Below are 17980 nucleotides of genomic sequence, written 5' to 3'. Positions count from 1 at the left end.
CATTTGCTATTTAAAATGATTAGCACGTACTGACTTATAGAGACCATCTCAGACAAACATAGGCTTGATGTCAGAACATTTGCATTTGATCTTTTAGATGATGATGATATTACAGAGATTTTCACACTTCGTCTTAAATTGAGCCAATAATGGCTATTTGATTGTGGTATCATTATTCTTGGATGTGGGCATTTTACAGCTGTGTTTTAAGAGTTTTATGTTTCGTTAAATAATAATATTCTACTTATACTAGGAGGTGCAGAGGAAAGAGCATATGGGATGTGGACCTCTGACTCATAATACTCTGATAATAATACCATATGATGTTCAATATTGTGGCAGGATATTGCAAATTAGAGGGTAATTCCTTTGGATGTGTTTTCTTATAATCCTTTTTATAGATCGTGTTGGGGCGCAGAGAAAGCATTCCATGTTGTGGATGAAGGTGAGGCCTGGGTAGACCAGTATGGTGTCATGACTTTAGGTGACAGTAATATCATTAAAGCTCTTAATCAGAGAAGAAAATCCTTATATCAAAGCCTGTCGGTCTTTGACAGGTCTGTCAGGCCAGGATTACAGCTCTGTCCACAGTGATGTTGTTACACCGTTATTGAGAATGTATCCCTTTGCAAACAGACTAGTTGTCCCTGGATTGTGGGCGGTACACAGAATTGCAGTTCACCATCATGCTCTGACCAAAGAAGCAATAATAGAGGATTAGGGCGACTGTCATCCCTCATCTTGCTTATCAGGTAGAGTAGATAAGGTTCATTTTTAGAGAAGCTGAGTCAATAGTGAAGTAGGGACTGCCAGTTTACAAAAGGGAAGCTCCAACCTAACAGCCTACCCTCACATCACAAATCCTCACCCTGTTCACTGAAGAACAGGTTCAGGAATCATAAAATAAGAATAGAATTAGAATAGCTGTTGAGGCAACTGCGTTAGCAACATTCCCTGTCACATGGGGGTCTGTTTTAGCAAGGTCACCACCATAAACATTAAGGCACAAAGTCATGTTCATCTGTGTGGCTCCACGCTGGGTTAAGTACCAGCACTCTCCGTGACTGGGAGAAATGGCATTAATTAGTGAGCCTTTCTCCTCGCCTATAATCTGGAACCATGTTGCAGGAAATTGGAAAAGTGAGAGAGCATTGATTTCATGGTCAGAAGGAAAGAGTACATTAACTCCTGTGCTGACTGGAACCACTTTATGACATTAGGTATGGGACTTTTTATGGTCTTTAAATATACTTCTAAAGTTGTTACTGTAATTGAAGCTGTGTTTCCTGCTTCCTCCATGTAAAGGGGACAGGGTGTTAAATGCTGTCCATGTTCTCCCTGTTTTGCAGTTATAATGCTGACTGAAGTTATTGTCGGAACTGTAACATGATAAGCACAATAGAAGTTCTTAAGTGGTTAGCTCGCATCAGTTTCATGATTTATTGCATTGACTCCAAGCCCTACTCCTCTGAATAATGCTTTGAGGCAAATCACAAGACTCCCAGAGAGAGAGAGCGAGGGAGAGAGAGAGAAACAGAGAGAGAGAGAGAAACAGAGAGAGAGAGAGAGAGAGAGAGAGAGAGAGAGAGAGAGAGAGAGAGAGAGAGAATGAGAGAGAGTGTGTGTATGTGTGTGTGTGTGTGTGTGTGTGTGTGTGTGTGTGTGTGTGTGTGTGTGTGTGTGTGAGAGAGAGAGAGAGAGAGAGAGAGAGAGAGAGAGAGAGAGAGAGAGAGAGAGAGAGAGAGAGAGAGAGGGAGAGTGGTTGTGTACTCATCCGATGGAGACAAGGCCAGTAAATGAGCCTGGACTCCCAGTAAGACAGTTACGAGAGGAAAACACCATTCTCTCACAATTGTCTGTCAGCCAGGGACAAGCGGTGCGGCTGAATCCTACACTGGAGAGATTGTCCTTGTTTAACAGCCCAAAATGAGATTATGTAGTAACTGCCAATCAGACATTGCTTTGAAAACAAGTTTGGACTAAGAAATTCCTTACAGCTGACTGACTGCTAGCGTTAAATGTTCCCTGCATCAATGTGTGTTATGTAACCCTGTTGTAGTGGCTTTAAGCCCCCATACACAGGGTCTCCCAACCAACCACCATGGGGAAAATAATGTCTCAGTGAATTGAAACATTAATCACTCACTCTGACATTCAACTCTATCTGTCTGTAGATAGATATCTTTCCATAGTTACATACTAATGTAATTTTCAAATGTTGGCCTGAAGACAATGGTTGACGTTTTTGGGTTTGAGTTGTATAATCTTGTATTTGCCTTTGTGAGTTTGCTCTAGACCTTTTTATCACCCATCCAGTTGCTCTTCATCAACTTGCTCCTCTTCAGCTGGTTTGAGCCTCAGGACTAATTAGGTCAAAATAAATGAGGCTGACATTTCTAGAGTTCTGAGGACAGATGTATGTCTCTCTCTGTTGTGACCAGGGACACAGGCTATTATGCCATGCTATAATTCTGACATATTTATTTGGTAGAGAAGCTGGATTTGATCTGGACTAAAATGGCCTTCAGTAGAAGAGAAGTCATTGTTGAGCTTTTCTGAATCACCAATATTCCCTTTACCAGATTGTCTTATCCCTCTCTGCTCAATACCGTCTGTTTTTCCTTACCACTTAGCTTTCAACATGAACTTGTGCATTTTTTTTCTCCTTATGGTGTGTGTGCTGGTTGCCATTCTGCCTTTGATATGCTAACAAGCAGGCAACATGGAGACAACATCATCTTCAGACATCGGATGACCAGATGTCCACCAGACGCTCTGTTATTTGTCAGTCTGAATGATGTGATATTCATGGCCTTGCATCGTGCCTGTTGGTGTGAGCAGCACTGCCTCAAGCCAAACAGATACAGGTCTTTTTTTAAATGCACTCTGCACAGTATTGGGTGCTATAGTAAGACAATGAAAAGGCAGATGACCAATATTACTTTGTGGTAGCTATATGATTTTGATGGATTGCGTGTTGATATTAATAATATCATGCTGAATATTTACTGTCAGATCTTTCTGTGCATGAATAATGATTATTGTAATCCTCTGTCTACTGAAAAGGACAGCAAGCCTTGCGAGTGTGAGGTAGAATTTGTATTGTACTAAAGCACTCAAGTGTTTCTGTTGCTCAGGATGTAATATCTGCTCAGTGTATGAAATACACAGATTGAATTATTCAAACATTAGCAGCGTTGAAGCGTACATTAGTGTTGTCCCCGTTGTGGGACTAGTGAGCTTATTTCAGCAAACAAGATAAGCGCCAGTGTATGGAGGAAGTACAGCAATGCCATCCGTGTTCCTATGGGAACTCTGCACACCACAACAGATGTTGTTACTGTACACCCACCCAAACGTGATAAACCACAATATGGCCACTACTCCACAGGTTTATATCCTGTGCAGCAAGAGCAGCCAGCACTGAACAGAGACAAAATGTTCCGTCGTGTTGAAATACAGTGTATGCATCCATGTGTCGTGTATATTCATAACTGGCTACTGCCTGGATTTGAATGCACGTCATGTCTTTATGTGAAAACAATGCCGCCTACAGCAGCATCATCAGTTATGAAACATTTCTCCTAACCTTAATGCTTTTGCTTGTGGGAAGCTCAATGACTTCTGCACTCTCCTGTCATGTGGGGGAGTGTACTATAGTACAGTTGCATAACTCTGACGGAACACTGAGAGAAATGGACACGGGGGCCTCAGCCAACGCAGGTGTTATTACAAAGCCAGTATGTATGTACTGTACTCTATGTTAGCCTCCTCTTAGCTAACATGCTCACTATAGTCCTAATATTCTCTCCATCAGGGTTCAATCACATCAAAAGGTTTGAGAGGTTGTCGGATAAATGAGAGGAGATAAGTTAGCATATGGGGCGAAACATTTTTGGTGGGATGTGTAGTGTAGTGTAGCTAATCAGCAAGCATTTTTCAGTCAGAAACAGAGCCCAGTTATCCACTTGCAGTCATATCATAGTTTAAGATAAACATAGTATTTTACATTTGACAATGTAGACGATTGAGTTAAGAATGGTTAGTATTTGTTGGTTATGAACTCCCTCAGACTAACACAAATGAGAAAGACCATTCAAGCATAGAGACATCCCATGACTGTACTGTACATACCAGTGTAACACACAGTATAGGGCCTGTGCATTATAGGCAGTGTTTGTCCTTTTATAACCTTCCTGTGTGGATGCCAATGTGTGATAGCAGCATCCCATTCATCACTGTCAAGGAAGCAGCCACAGCCACAGCCACAGCCACAGCCACAGCCTTTTAATCTATTTGTCTTGGAAAAATATGGTGTAATTTGTTTCTCGGCTTTCTTGCAAGGCAAGCACAAATGCTGTGATTTTCAGGTATTCTACGATGTGGCACTGCTGCTTCGTAAATGTGACCTAAACCACAGCTTTTATGATACAGTATATTAATAGAACGGATCTATGATTGGGTTCCCCTACCCTCATCTTAACATCCTCCTGGAAGCCCTCCATTCCATACAGGGGGATGCATGTGCAGTAGCAGATAGGCTACTGTAGGGATGGTTCCATTCTGCCTCCAGACCTCAGACTGAGATGTTCTCTTAGAAGCCATCTTGCCTGTCATTAGTACTGTATGCATTTCTCATGTCCATTTGGCTATATTTGGTCTCAGGCATAATTATCACATGATTATCATTATTATTGTTATTGTTTCCCCTTCTATTGTTTCTCTTCGCTTGATGTATGTGGAATTCCAAATATATAGCTCTTACATTATGGACGTTATTTTATGGACATGGTCAGTTCAGCGGCAGTGAACACAGTCCTAACCCTGGGGTCAATCCTCTGACCTCAGCAAGACCGTTCTCAGAACTCATCAGAATGCCCCAGTTCCTACAGTGCTCTTCTGATCACTCCATGATTATGCATCACAGGTTATGTAAGACTTTATGTAACATTCTGAGCCTTGGTTACGCTCAAGGCTGGAGAGAGATGTTCAAGTGTTCTCTCTCAGCCTTGGATTAGGCTTTTACTGGTGCGGAACCACTCTGTCACTGCCATCGCTGCTGCAGTACAGTGCACCTCCTCAATTACAGAGGTTATATATTGAAGAAAAACACATGTCCATGCTTTTAAAGCGGATTAATGTTACTCCGATAAAGATAATCATTTTAAAGATGCTGATTGCTCCTAATCTACCAAAGCATGGTTTGTATCCACGTTAAGAGTTTGTGTGCCCTGTCAGAGTTTACAACCTTAACATGACAGAGAGAGATGCTGTCCACTTTAATGGCCCTTTTATGGTTCAGTGGCACATTAAAATAACATAACCTTATATAACAACGTCTCTGGCCCCCACAGACATTTATAAGAAAAAAATGTTTTATAACTGCACCCACCAATCCTCTAAACAGAGTGCTGATTTTTATTTACTTCACAGTTAGATTATAGTTGGACTTTGGTCATTTCTGTATAGAGGCTCAACATAAAATGCATGTTGTTGGATGCTTGCAAAGAGTGTTTGTGTAATCAGAGAAATGGCAGGTGCTTAGGGTTAGAATGAGCCCAGGTGTCCAGACAGGCCCAGATGGACATGTGTTAAAAGTGAGAAGAAAAAGATTTAGTTAACAGCCTTTGCATCCACCCTTCCTCAAGAGGCCCAACTCGGGACATGTTTGAGAAACGAGCAAATCAATCAGTGTCAATTAGAGCAGTGTTCAAAGTAAGCCACATCCTGGGGAGTCAGATGCTAGCACGGCACTTAACAGCAGGCAACGCAATTACTCTCGAAAGCCTCCTAAAGCACTCCAGGTCGGAGAGGGTGAACTGCTGCATAAGCCTCGCTGCCTTTTATCTGCCTCTCACAGGTATCCCTCCTGAAGTGAGAGTTTGTCTGAATGTGGAAGAGAGAAGCGCTCCATTGGAAGTCTTCGTTTCATGTGTTTCATGTCCAGCCCAAGTCCCTTTCACTTATAGACACTGCGGTTTGGGATGCCATCATGCCTGCGTTGATCTTCAAAGCCAGTGTTTGGGCATCTCTCCACTCACAGTTCTCAATTTGATCCCTCTCTGCTGGGGGGCCACATAACCTGTCAATAAGATCTTTCCTTATTGATTGCTGGGGAGAGATACTGTGTACAGTCATACCGGGCTGCTCCACCTTCAGTCTTAGCTCAGAGGTGTTAGGAAGGACTTCTAACAGCTGAGCCCATATCAGCCTCTGGGATGTGGGAGTATAATCACATTTGACTTGCAGTGCAAATTGTAGCAGGTTTCAAATGATTCCCAACACAGCGCTATAATTGTTCTATATATACAGTGTATGATGCTAATTTGCATAGAGGCAGAACCTGCATCAGTAATATGCTGTTGCAAATGTGTGTGATATCAGACAGAATCCTACTGAGAGAGCAGTGGCCCAATAAATATGTTCTACTGAAATATATGTGAAATACTAGGCATCTTTGAATTTAAGGTATACATTATTTTTTAATTTGTATATGTGTGTGTATTTCAATTACAGATTTTGAGTGTTATAAAATATACCCGCATTGCTCTTCAAGAGAAATTCAGAGCAGCTAGATCTACTGATTAAACTTCATTTACATATTACTTTAATCTGTTTATGTATTTGAAGCCAGGAAACAAAACAAAGCTCAAATCTATCCTGAGGAGCTTTTAATCGTGTGGAATGAGCACATCTGGTCTTTTTCTCTCTGGGTAGCCTGGTGACTAAAATATACAGAGCAGGCTTGCAAGGTAACAGCATCATCTCCCCCTTTGTATAGCTGCTCTAACACAATTCTCCATGTTTTTGTGAATTTCAGTTTTAGAATAATTTCAGTGGTTCAATAATCTATATATTTTTTTAATTCCAGTTTTATTAAAATATCTATTTATACAGGCATATTTATTTATTATTTCTTCAAATATTGCCATAGCTAATATTTCAACATTGGATTTGTTTGTGAAGTGTGAAATCCCATTGGGGACAGGTATTTTGGTCACTGTTCACAGCAAATGCTTGTGGCAACATCATTTTGAAAATAGCCATTTCTCCAACGGCCCAATGCTGTCATTAGTCGTGCAGGCAACAGCCCACTGTTGTTGATGCATGACTCATACATTGCTCATTATCAACCCACGCTCATTTGGACTCGTCCTACCAAAGCTCTGCTGCGTGGGTATCTGAGAAGGGGGGGTTGTCGTGGGGGCGGGGAAATGGCAACGGTAGAGCATGAGCAGCAGTGCTCTGATTGGCTAGTGTGATCCATCTAATCCGATGTGACTACTCCAGGGTCCGCCCCCGTCGTCCTCCCCCTCTCTGTGTTAGCCCTGGCAGCATCCTCGTGCACACAGTGTGCTGTCTCTGTTCCAGGGAGAATATCAACTCTGCACAGGGAGGAGAGGATTAACACAACAACTCAGCTCATCTGCATACACATTCCCAGGGAACACATGAGCATCCAGGGCTGCTTCTCTTTTGTATCCACCCATCACAGGACTTGAGACTCTTGTCATTGAAGCAGCGTTTATCCCACTCTGTGGTGAGAGGATTTAAGAAGATACATCTTTTTTGGACTCGTTTTTTTTTGTTTGATTTTGTATTAGCTTTTTTCTTGTGAGTTTAGGTTTGTCTAATTGGAACAATGCAAGTCATATTGATTCGTTTAGACTAGCTCTGAGAATCAAGGAGGTTTTTATTTTATTTTACTGGGAACCTCTAACTTTGTGGACTGCTCTATTGGGTTTTCCTGTTCTGATTTGGTTGTGTCAGAATGCCATCCAGGGAGTCGTACGAGGTCCGTAAGGGGGAGAAGTCTCTGGTGCACAAGGCCAAACAGGAGGCCAAGCAGGAGGACATCCTGGCCGCTGCTCTGGGAATGAGGATGGGACCCCAGAAACCTCCAGCCACAATCTGGCAGCCTCTCAAACTGTTTGCCTATTCACAGCTCACCTCGCTGGTTCGCCGAGCCACGCTGAAGGAGAACGACCGGGCGCCCAAGTACGACAAAGTCCACAACTTCAAGGTGAGACGGAGATCACTACAGGATAGTTCTATAACATCTTCTCAAATCACCCTTCTGAAATAGTAGTTTTATTTCAGCATGCCGTGAACAGGAGACAGCATGCCGTGAACAGTTTTCTATTATGTATGGAGGCAGTTGGCATAGGGTGGAGGGGGTGTGCGAGAGAACGCATGAGAAACAGGACTGTTTAAGGTCTGTCTACTGAGCCTTTTTCAAAAGGAAATTTGTTGGGCGGTCTGTGGACCACCGTTGTTGGTTTGGGCACCAGATGGGGAGATTAGGCGATACAAGGGGGAGCAGTGGAGGAGAGTATCCCCATTTGGCTCGTGTCAGCAAACTTAGCCCCTGCTCGCCTGTTCGGGCCAGTTAATGAAGTAGGGAGCAGTGTGGGAGAAACATTCCCCCAAAGGCACTGGAACTGCTGACACCCACAGGACTCTTTCTGCTTTCTTATTTCGCCAAGCTCAATGCTCCGTTTCACCATTTTAAGGGTCTGTCACACGTTTAACTCAGATTCAGTTCAAAGCTCCCACATTTAGCAATCTGCGGGGATATGTTAGTGTGTAATCGTTATTGACAGAGCAATTGAATTCATTATTATATGGAGCCTACAGCTAGAATGTACAATATATCTATTTGAGGATGTGATTTCAGAACCTTATTTTGTGAAAATAACTTTTATCAAATTGCTAGGCACAAATGTGCGTGTTGTTGTTGTAGTCTCATGCTCAAGTAGTCAAGAGAATAAGAGTTTCTCTTCCTGTAAAGCTTCCCTTCAATAACAAAAGATAACCTTGCCATTCCTTCCTGCCAATAGTATTGATGCATTGTGATGTTGATGTCATCTTCTCCATTGTATGCCATGATGGATTGTTTTATTATCTTGTGTAATGATGGTAGTGTAGTGATGGCCTTTCTCCCCTCATATAAATAGCCTGAGTAGACTATCCCAGGCAGCCATTATTGTCATCATGTAGGAGAACCCCTCAGAGGGAGGCAGCTCTGCCCTGTCCCCAGACATCTCCATCAGGCCCTCCTGATTGGTTGAGCTGTTGTTACCTGGCGGAGTGAGGGCTCCCTTGCCTGCGTGAGCACGGAGGAGGCCTTCTGCTGTTGCCGTAGCAGATTTCCATGACGACTTGCCCCCTCGCAATGGTGTAGTATAAAAGCCCTGTGCCCACACTCCCCCGCTCTGCATGGTCTCTCCTTACCCACCATCACCATCCTGCCCACTCATTAACAGTTTGAGTGGATTAGGCATCCTGTCTGTCAGATTTGACTAGGCTCTAACCGCCTCTCATCTTCAACACAGAGATAATCCCCCCAATCTGGCTCCTTTAAGACGCTAGCATCAGGGGTGTTTCCAGGGCAACCTGGGATAGGTGGGATTCCCATGACTGCAGCTTCTGATTGTCTGCCCTCCTCCTCTCTTCTTCTCTATCTTCTCTCACTCTCTCTCCCATTCTCTGTGCTCTCTCTCTCTCCCAGGTCCACACCTTCCGGGGACCTCACTGGTGTGAATACTGTGCCAACTTCATGTGGGGGCTGATGGCTCAGGGAGTTAAATGTGCAGGTATGTAGTGTCCTTTTTGGTAGATAATCACTGTATGTTCACTCTATCTGCACACTTTGGAGCTGCTGTTGTTGCTTAACAACATGCTGTTCTCTATTTGCGTAATGCCAGAGTTTTGTGCTCTCACTTATGTACTGTACATGGGTAATCTGTTTTTTAGTGTTAGTGTAAGTGAGAGTCATATTGAGTCTAAATCTAAAATACCACCAGCAGTTTGCCTTGGAGATTAGTGGGGTTGTATAATGGAGTGAAATAAGGACTCAATAACATGGGTTTACTGTGATGTAATAGATGCCTTTCACTAATGTGAAATGCCTTGCTCTGAGACCAGACTGTATTTTAATGGGCTAAAGAATGTCGGGTTCGGTGCAGTAGAAGAGTTTGCCTATTGTACGCAATGTTCCACTGTTAAAATGGAACACTTAAATGCTAAAAATCTTTATCTTTAGCTTACAGTACATTCCCACATAATGGACTGAGCAATTGTTTTGAACTTTTAAGTCAGACTCACAGAGTGCTTATATGGACTTCATATCCTATCATATTGATAACACCATTACTACAATACTCTGGGGTGTCCAGACTGGCTCCACTGGGCGCCCATTTCCGTGGTGGGGGGGGGCATACTCTGTGTAATCATGCTGCAGTCCTCTCACATAATGGTCTCTGTGAACAGCCCTGGCTTTTCAATTATGTCTCTTGCAGTATCTGACATTCACAGGAATAGAGATTCCTTTGTTCCCATACCAATAATTATTTCTATCTATTTGTACTATTTTGATTAACAGAATATTGTGCTATTCCTTTGTGTTTACATCATGAAAATGCAATACAATTGTGGCACGCAACATCTAAATTGCTGCAGGATATGCATGGTCTGCCATTTTAATTTCTATAAATGATCAACTGCTACATTTCAGAGTCTACAGTGCATTTTTTGTTGCAATTTTGGACACACAAAGGTTTTCCTTTAAGGAGAGTTTCTCAGGTGCTCGTTCCTGAATAGAGCAATAATGCACTGTAGACTGATGTGTATATTCCATGTATTATTGATGGGACAAAGTGAACTACACATATATCTGTGGGAGCGGATAGATAAATAATTGATGCATTGGTTTAGAAAGCGGCTTACAATGGGATGAAAAGTGCCTATTTCCGCCATTCCATCAGACTCAGCCACCATGGCTACCAGAATCTAGGACAGCAAAGTCTCATACGATGTTTGAATTAGCATTTCAAAAATGTGCTCGCCCCTTTCTTTTTGTGTAGTGTGAACTGTTTTTGGGAGCTTGCCAGGAAGCCAGCCTTTGCCAGTGCTTGTTGTGCCACATTTCCTCATCAGAGAACGCCCCCTAGCCTCATCCCATCATGGCCGTGAAGGAAAACAAAGCTGGCATGTCTCTTTAATGAGGAGCGGGTCTCGGAGCGCTGGGAAGGAGCTCCATTTCCACACACATTAAAATTCAGCAGCTCCAACCAGAGAGCTAGGTCACACTGCTCAGCCTCTATTCATCTCCACTGCCTAGTGGGAAACCAACTACACAAGCAACAGGGACAGGGACATCACGTTTTAATACGTACTGTACTGCAGTTAGAGACTGTGTGTGGTAGATAGCTATTGTGGATCCCAGACACAGTGCAGGTTAGAGAGATAATGTGTTGATGAGCCACCAGCAGACCTCACCTCACCTCCACTCAGCGTCAAACCCTTTTCTCCAGGTCACAGCAGAGGTCTTATCCTCAGTGGAGTGTCCTTGCCATGGCGACAGAGCTGACACTGCAGTAACGCGCCATGTGTCTCCAGACTGCTGGTCTCGCTGGAGGCTCTCCTGTCCCCCAACCCCCCCCCCCCCCACCCCCACCCCACCTGGGACCCTGAGCCATCAGTGTGCACACATGCACAACACCAGCCCAGCAGACCTGTGCCTGATGAAAGGGTGGCCTCTATTACCCCTCCTGTCTCATATCCTTAAGAGAATCATCTCTTAAGTGTAATTACATTTCTGCACCAATGCATATGAATAAAGGCTGCCTAAATTTCTCTGGGGGGCCATATTAATCAAAATATGTGTAGCCATATCAAGCTATGTCTGCACATCCAAGTCTCTGTATGTTTTAGTGTTTTATTTTGATTTTATTTTTTATTTCCAGATGTAGGAATTACTTAGCATAGATATTTTTTGTCGAAAGTTCCTCTTCAGAACTTGGAGATGGCACAGTACTGTTTAAAGCTTGAAGAGAGCTGCCCCATTTAAGTCTGGGAAAGTAGGTCTAGTGTAGCCCACAGCGGCTGAATTGCTGCTTCCACAGCCATTGTGTGTGAGCCCAGATTTGGAGGAGAATAGAGCGTGCAGCAGTGGGCTGCGGGCCTGACTCTCCCTCCTCCAGGTCACATTGTTTTCACTGAGCCTCTAATTCCCTCTAAGAGCCTCTGTTACAAAGCGGAGTAGGAGTCTCTCTCTCTGCATCTGCTCTCTGTGGGCTGCTGTGTGCTCCCTACAAGGTGAAACCTGCTCTGTAGCAGCTGCGCCTGAGGCCCCACTCTAGCACTGAAGACAAAAGCAGTGTGTGGCGCTCATTCAAACAACTGCTTAAAAACCAAATGAGGCTGCATATTGTGCTACAAATAGATGAGCACATTTCCATAATGAAATACATCTAGGAAGTTGGGGACCTTGGAATTGGTGAAATCCCTTTGTAAGAATGATGTACCATATTTGACCTTCATGTAGTACTAACATCCTAATATAACATTTTGGGGGGGGAACAAATGAAAAACATACCCAGCCACAAATATAAATGTCCAGAATGAATGTCAATGTTGTAGCTGTATCGGTCAACCTTTGTTTTTGGAGAACGAGTGGCCCCTTGTCAGTATGAGGGGTTGTGTGTGGATCTGTGTTCCACCCCAGTACTCAAGGTGACTCCAATAACACTCCTGGCAGCTGACCAGAGAGGCATGTCATCAGCAGTAGAGAATTCTCCAGTGGTCCAATGACATTCTGACGGCAAATATTGATCAAGGAGATTTACTGTAGACCTGAGCAAGCAAAAACACAAATCTGGCCAATCAACAAAAAATAAATTAACAATGTGTGGGAGGCATGTAAAAATGTTATGTAAATGTTATATTTTTTTTTTTTACTATTTTCATCAAACCTTATGTTGTATATTGGTGTTTCCTCTCTACACTGCATTTCTTAATATTTTATCTTGCAATTATGATCAAAGAAGCAGTTTTACTGTATAACCAAAATTGTTTGTAATTTGATGGGATACCTCTTAGGTTTATTCCCTTTTGACTTTCCTCTCCTTCTTTGCCTGCAGACTGTGGTTTGAACGTCCACAAGCAGTGCTCCACCTTGGTACCCTGCGACTGCAAGCCAGACCTGAAACACGTCAAGAAGGTCTACAGCTGTGACCTCACCACCCTGGTGAAAGCTCACAACACCAAGCGGCCCATGGTGGTTGACATGTGCATACGGGAGATTGAATCAAGAGGTGAGCAGGAGGGCAGGTTAACACATCAGCTTGTTTTATTGATTTATACGCTGTTTACTGCAATGGATGGGTCCTTTGTCTCCTCTGGCTCCACGATGGTTGGTGGCTTTCTAGTCAGGCTCGAGTTTGACCATGGCCCTATTCATTTACTTGAAAAATATCTTCATTCTATTCTCTTGCTAAATTAATCTCAATATAAAAAATTCTCAATTAATCTCAATTTGAGTATTTCAACAATGCAAGAATGAATTTTTCAAGCGTCTTTGGGGTCTACAAACACATATCGGTTAAAATTGCAGAAGTATGAATATTGTTTCATTGTTTAATGTATTATTAATGATTCTAGTGCTGGTCATATTCAGTCTTATGAGGTGGAGGTAATTGGACATGTGTAGTGAAGAATAGATTACTGTTTCCTGCTGCCTCCGTTGATTACATGCCAGTTGAATCACTCATCTATGTAGAAGCCTCATTTCTACCTCGTTGTCTGGCCGGTAATCTACGTCTGTAACTAATGCTATGTTTGATTTATGTCTTTATTATTTTCCCCAATGATGCAGAAAACTATTTGCATCTGTCCATGTTATTCTCTGTATAATATTGTAGACATGTTTAATTTCTCATGCATATTTAAAGAGCTTTTTAATGACACTCTCTATGCTGCCCAAGGTGACCGGTGAAGGTGAAATGTGCCTGCATTTTCTGTGTGCTAGACTTAATCTGTATTGGTTGCCCATATCTCCCTAATGAAAATGCAGCATTTGTCATCAACACTCTCCTCTGTCCTCAGGTCTCAAGTCTGAAGGACTATACAGAATATCTGGATTCAGTGATTCAGTCGAAGATGTCAAGCTGACATTTGACAGAGGTATGTCTTGCTCTGACATCCTAGCTTTCAGATCTGGATTAACAAACCCCTCCAACAGACAGTAGAATATAGATCAGCTGTAAGAGCCTCCATCAGCACCCGATGTGACGTGGTTTTAGAAGACTTAGTGTGAATGTTGACAATGTGATGTGTTTACATAAGGTAGTGAGAGCACTTGCGGATTAATGGGAAAGTGTCACATTTGTGGTGGGATTAATCTCCATCTGTGAGAGGACTGCTTGTTCTGACAAGGCCCCCCCCCCCACACACACAGACTTCACAGAGTGGCCAGGGGCCAGTTCAGGGGATAGGGAAATACTGGACTAGTCCAACAGCCCTAGCTGCCTTAAAACGTAATTAGAAATGGATTCCGTTCGTACTCTCCAACTTAATTTTGGTCCTCCAGTTAGAGAGATAATATACAGTTGTTGGAGTGAGACTGCCTTTGCCCAGTGCAGTGTGAATTAGAACTAGGAGAAGAGCCTGGAGCTATGGGCTAAAGCCTTAGCCGGAGCCGAGTGTGGGAGATCACCCATGACAGGGTTTCATTCCAGCTCACAGCACTGTGACGTTCAGACCCTCAACAGAATTAGGCCATGGCCTGCTCTGGATACCGTGCATATCTGAGTAAAAGTCAGAATAAAACAGGCCAGACCATTGACAGCAGCTCTTCAAATTCCAAAGCATCAAGCCGAGATGCCTCCCCTCAGGGATTTCCTTTATTCTCCAATTCACACTACTCCATGTCCATACTGCTGTACACAATTTCCTTTGTCTTCTGCACACCCAACCACAAATATCATGTATTTATTTCTAACAAATGTGTTGGTATTTTTCCACAGATGGTGAGAGGACAGACATCTCTGTGAATGCTTATGAAGATATCAACATCATCACGGGGGCACTTAAACTGTACCTCAGGAATTTGCCGACTCCTGTCATCTCATACGACGCTTACCCCAGGTTCATCGAAGCTGCAAGTGAGTCCAAAATAAGCAGCCAGGTCCCGGGCAGTTTGCATACATTTTTTTAGTCAATGCACTGATATGCGCTTTTTGAAAAACTGTAGCATTGTGTAAATCACTCAATAATGATGCCATGATGTGTGATGATAGCATTCAGTGAGCATTTACTCAGCTCTGCTTTTTGCAAAGGTTACACTCGAAAATACAGAAGATAGCATGAAGCGATTGAGTTTCATTTGCAACGCTTGACTGCATTGGTTTTTTACAAAGAATTGTTCACAATTTTAGGTCATTCAGTGAAATGCTCATTCATGCCAACGAATAGGACTAACTAGATGCTCCTCTCCTTTTGAATCGCTCACATTTTCTGTTTACCGAGAAAATGTATTTTGAGTTCAACAACAATTCTCGAACAAATATCGACGACTGTGCCTGATCTCTTCCTTGAGGGAAGTTCACTTGTGTTCATCACATGGTGGTGAATCGTCAGTGTGAACCTTTGACCACTGATGTTTTCATCTGAATCAGAGTGTGTATTGTAAGGATTTGCAGACTGTGTGGCGGGTGGTCTGACTGTGTGCTTGTGTTTGGTTCTCAGAGCTGTCAGACCCAGATAAGAGGCTTGAGGCCTTCCGTGAGGCTCTGAAGCTGCTGCCTCCATCACACAGTGAAACCCTGCAATACCTCCTTGCTCACTTGAAGAGGTGAGTAATCCAAACCCACTAACCTCTCAGCAACTATTGATTTTTCTGACAAGTAATATTAATGGGCATGGTTGTTTAACTGGGACATGATATGGTATCGTTTTTGAATGTTCAGATATTTATTTCATTGTGTTTATTTCAAGTTATTTATGCATTTTCCTCTATTTGACACTTCTACAGGGTAACATTAAATGAGAAGGACAACCTGATGAATGCAGAGAACTTGGGTATTGTTTTCGGGCCCACTCTCATGAGAGCCCCAAACCTGGACGCCATGACAGCACTCAACGACATCCGCTACCAAAGGCAGGTAGTGGAATCCCTCATCAAGAACGAAGATGTCCTCTTCTGATAACAGAACCACTCCTCGAGGATAAGGAAGGAACTACCTTTTTTTGTAAAACAGCTTGATGCTGTCTAATCGCTTTTTGTGCAAAGACTTTGATAGGAAGGACTCTTTGTATTACAGTTGTATTACATATGAAGGATTATTTGTATTACATTTGTGATACATTCTGTTTCTCCACTCCCAGTGGACCAGTGCTGAACCTTATCTTGTTCCTCCCCTGTTATGGGTGTGGATTAAAATGTACCTTAAACTTGCATGTCTGTCTCCCCATTTTTGTCGGGGGTTTTAAACACTGATGGACCATACTTGGCGGAAGCGTCTTTATTTTGTACAGCTTTGTAGCAGTTAACCCAGCATGTGGTAAACATTGTGAAGCATTGTGACTGCTTTTGTTTCTCCTGTAGATTTACAGTAGCTCCCGGTTTCCCTTAGGACTATTGTTTTTGTGAAACACTGTTTACCTGGATGTGAAATAGACTACTGTATCTTTTCTGAACCTTTGTGATTATCTTTGACTGATCCAGTCCTTTTTGCCTCTTCATCAGTTTCATATTCCGGTGAATTTCTGAGCCTCTTTCAATCAGTAAACAAGCAATTGGTGTACCCTTAAATGTTCTGTTACATTTGCCTGATCTTCAATTGTTTGTTGCATTCAAACTGCAACCTTTGTGCTATGTTTTTTATTGTTATATTTTTGTACATAATTTGCGCATGGACATTTTAATTTATTAAAACCTTGCTCTCCAGAATTGTACTAGTATTTCCTGAGTCATCTGAATTGTTAACATTAAACTTCTGTTTAATTAAGCTGCTGAATAAGTATTTCGTACAATGCATGTTCATTTTAGAATATGGAAAATATTTCAAGAAAAGTCATTCAGGGACATGCTACATTTTCGTGCACTTACAGTGACCTTGACAAATGGGGCGTAAGTCTTTCAATCTGCATATTCAGAGTGACAGGCGCTGCTATAGATGGCACACGTGACTGTTTGCAGCGGCCCCTCCAACAACGCGTCAATCACACTGATGCACTTGGAGATTAACTCAAAATCCACAATACCGTGGGCATGGCCCTTCTCTGCATCCAGGAGATGTTTTAATTGCTGGATACATATGCAAACAATGTCACATGGGATTTATGTATTTTATGTTTAATTACCCCACGAGCAATGTCTTTCCACACAATTTCCAAAAACCAGTCATGCCTTATCTTCTTCATTCCCGGCTCATTATAAGATCAAAGTGTAACCTTGCATTTTGGCAGCATGAACAAAGAGCTGTTTGGATTTTTTCATATATTTGTCCTATTTAGGCTAGACTAATTTATGTTCCACTGGAGACCATCATACGGACCAGTATTTGCTGGTGGAGAACCACAGCTATCCTAGATGAATGACAGCAGCTGGCCTCTTTTAATTTCATTTGAAATCCCATTAAATGATCTGCCATTGTTCTCACTGGTAACTGTGGAAACACTAGCTTTTAGCTCGGATTATTCAAAGCCATAAAATCTGCCCTGCCCTGAGCTCTCAGTGCCTGGTACCTCATGATATTTTATGGTTTATTTTGTTGTCGGCTTTTCGTGGCTGTATATATGTATATATATATTTGGTATGGTTCATGCCTACTCAGTAACAACTGTCTCTTGACATTTATTCCTTGCTTTTATAGGTTACAGTATGCCAAATGAATGGTGAAGGAATTCAGATCTAGTTTTGGTTGATTGTCCAACAAGATTGCATTTTTTCCCAACCATTCTGCCATATCTAAGCATAATCAACAGCGTTTTCACGTGATATACAGACCATCCATCTACATTAGTAACTGAAGCCAGTAGACCAAACCAAGAAGAAACCCATCAACTGTTCAGACTACTGCTGTGATAATGTCACAACAGAGGTGGTCTCTTCATGCACATCAAATAATGTTTTCCAAATCTATTATGGGATGGTTGCTTCTTATTCACATTAATGAGTCTAAATTTCCCAGTGCCT

The 17980-nt window shown here is 42.5% G+C and overlaps 1 protein-coding gene across 1 annotated transcript; it reads left to right on the top strand.

Annotated features, from left to right (window-relative positions):
* Positions 1 to 7771: 7771 nt before the first annotated feature.
* chn1 (chimerin 1) lies at positions 7772 to 15986 on the top strand (the record flags this gene model as incomplete). Its single annotated transcript, XM_083681792.1, has 7 exons — positions 7772 to 8023; positions 9512 to 9596; positions 12924 to 13097; positions 13888 to 13965; positions 14808 to 14945; positions 15529 to 15634; positions 15815 to 15986. The coding sequence occupies 7 exons, from the start codon at positions 7772 to 7774 to the stop codon at positions 15984 to 15986; spliced, it is 1005 nt and encodes a 334-aa protein (XP_083537918.1).
* Between the last annotated feature and the right edge of the window lie 1994 nt (positions 15987 to 17980).

This window comes from Argentina silus, assembly GCF_951799395.1.
Source record: "Argentina silus genome assembly, chromosome: 12".
NCBI classification, from domain to species: Eukaryota; Metazoa; Chordata; class Actinopteri; order Argentiniformes; family Argentinidae; genus Argentina; species Argentina silus.
Note: the sequence above shows the minus strand (reverse complement) of the source record. Positions and strands in the feature narration are given on the sequence as shown.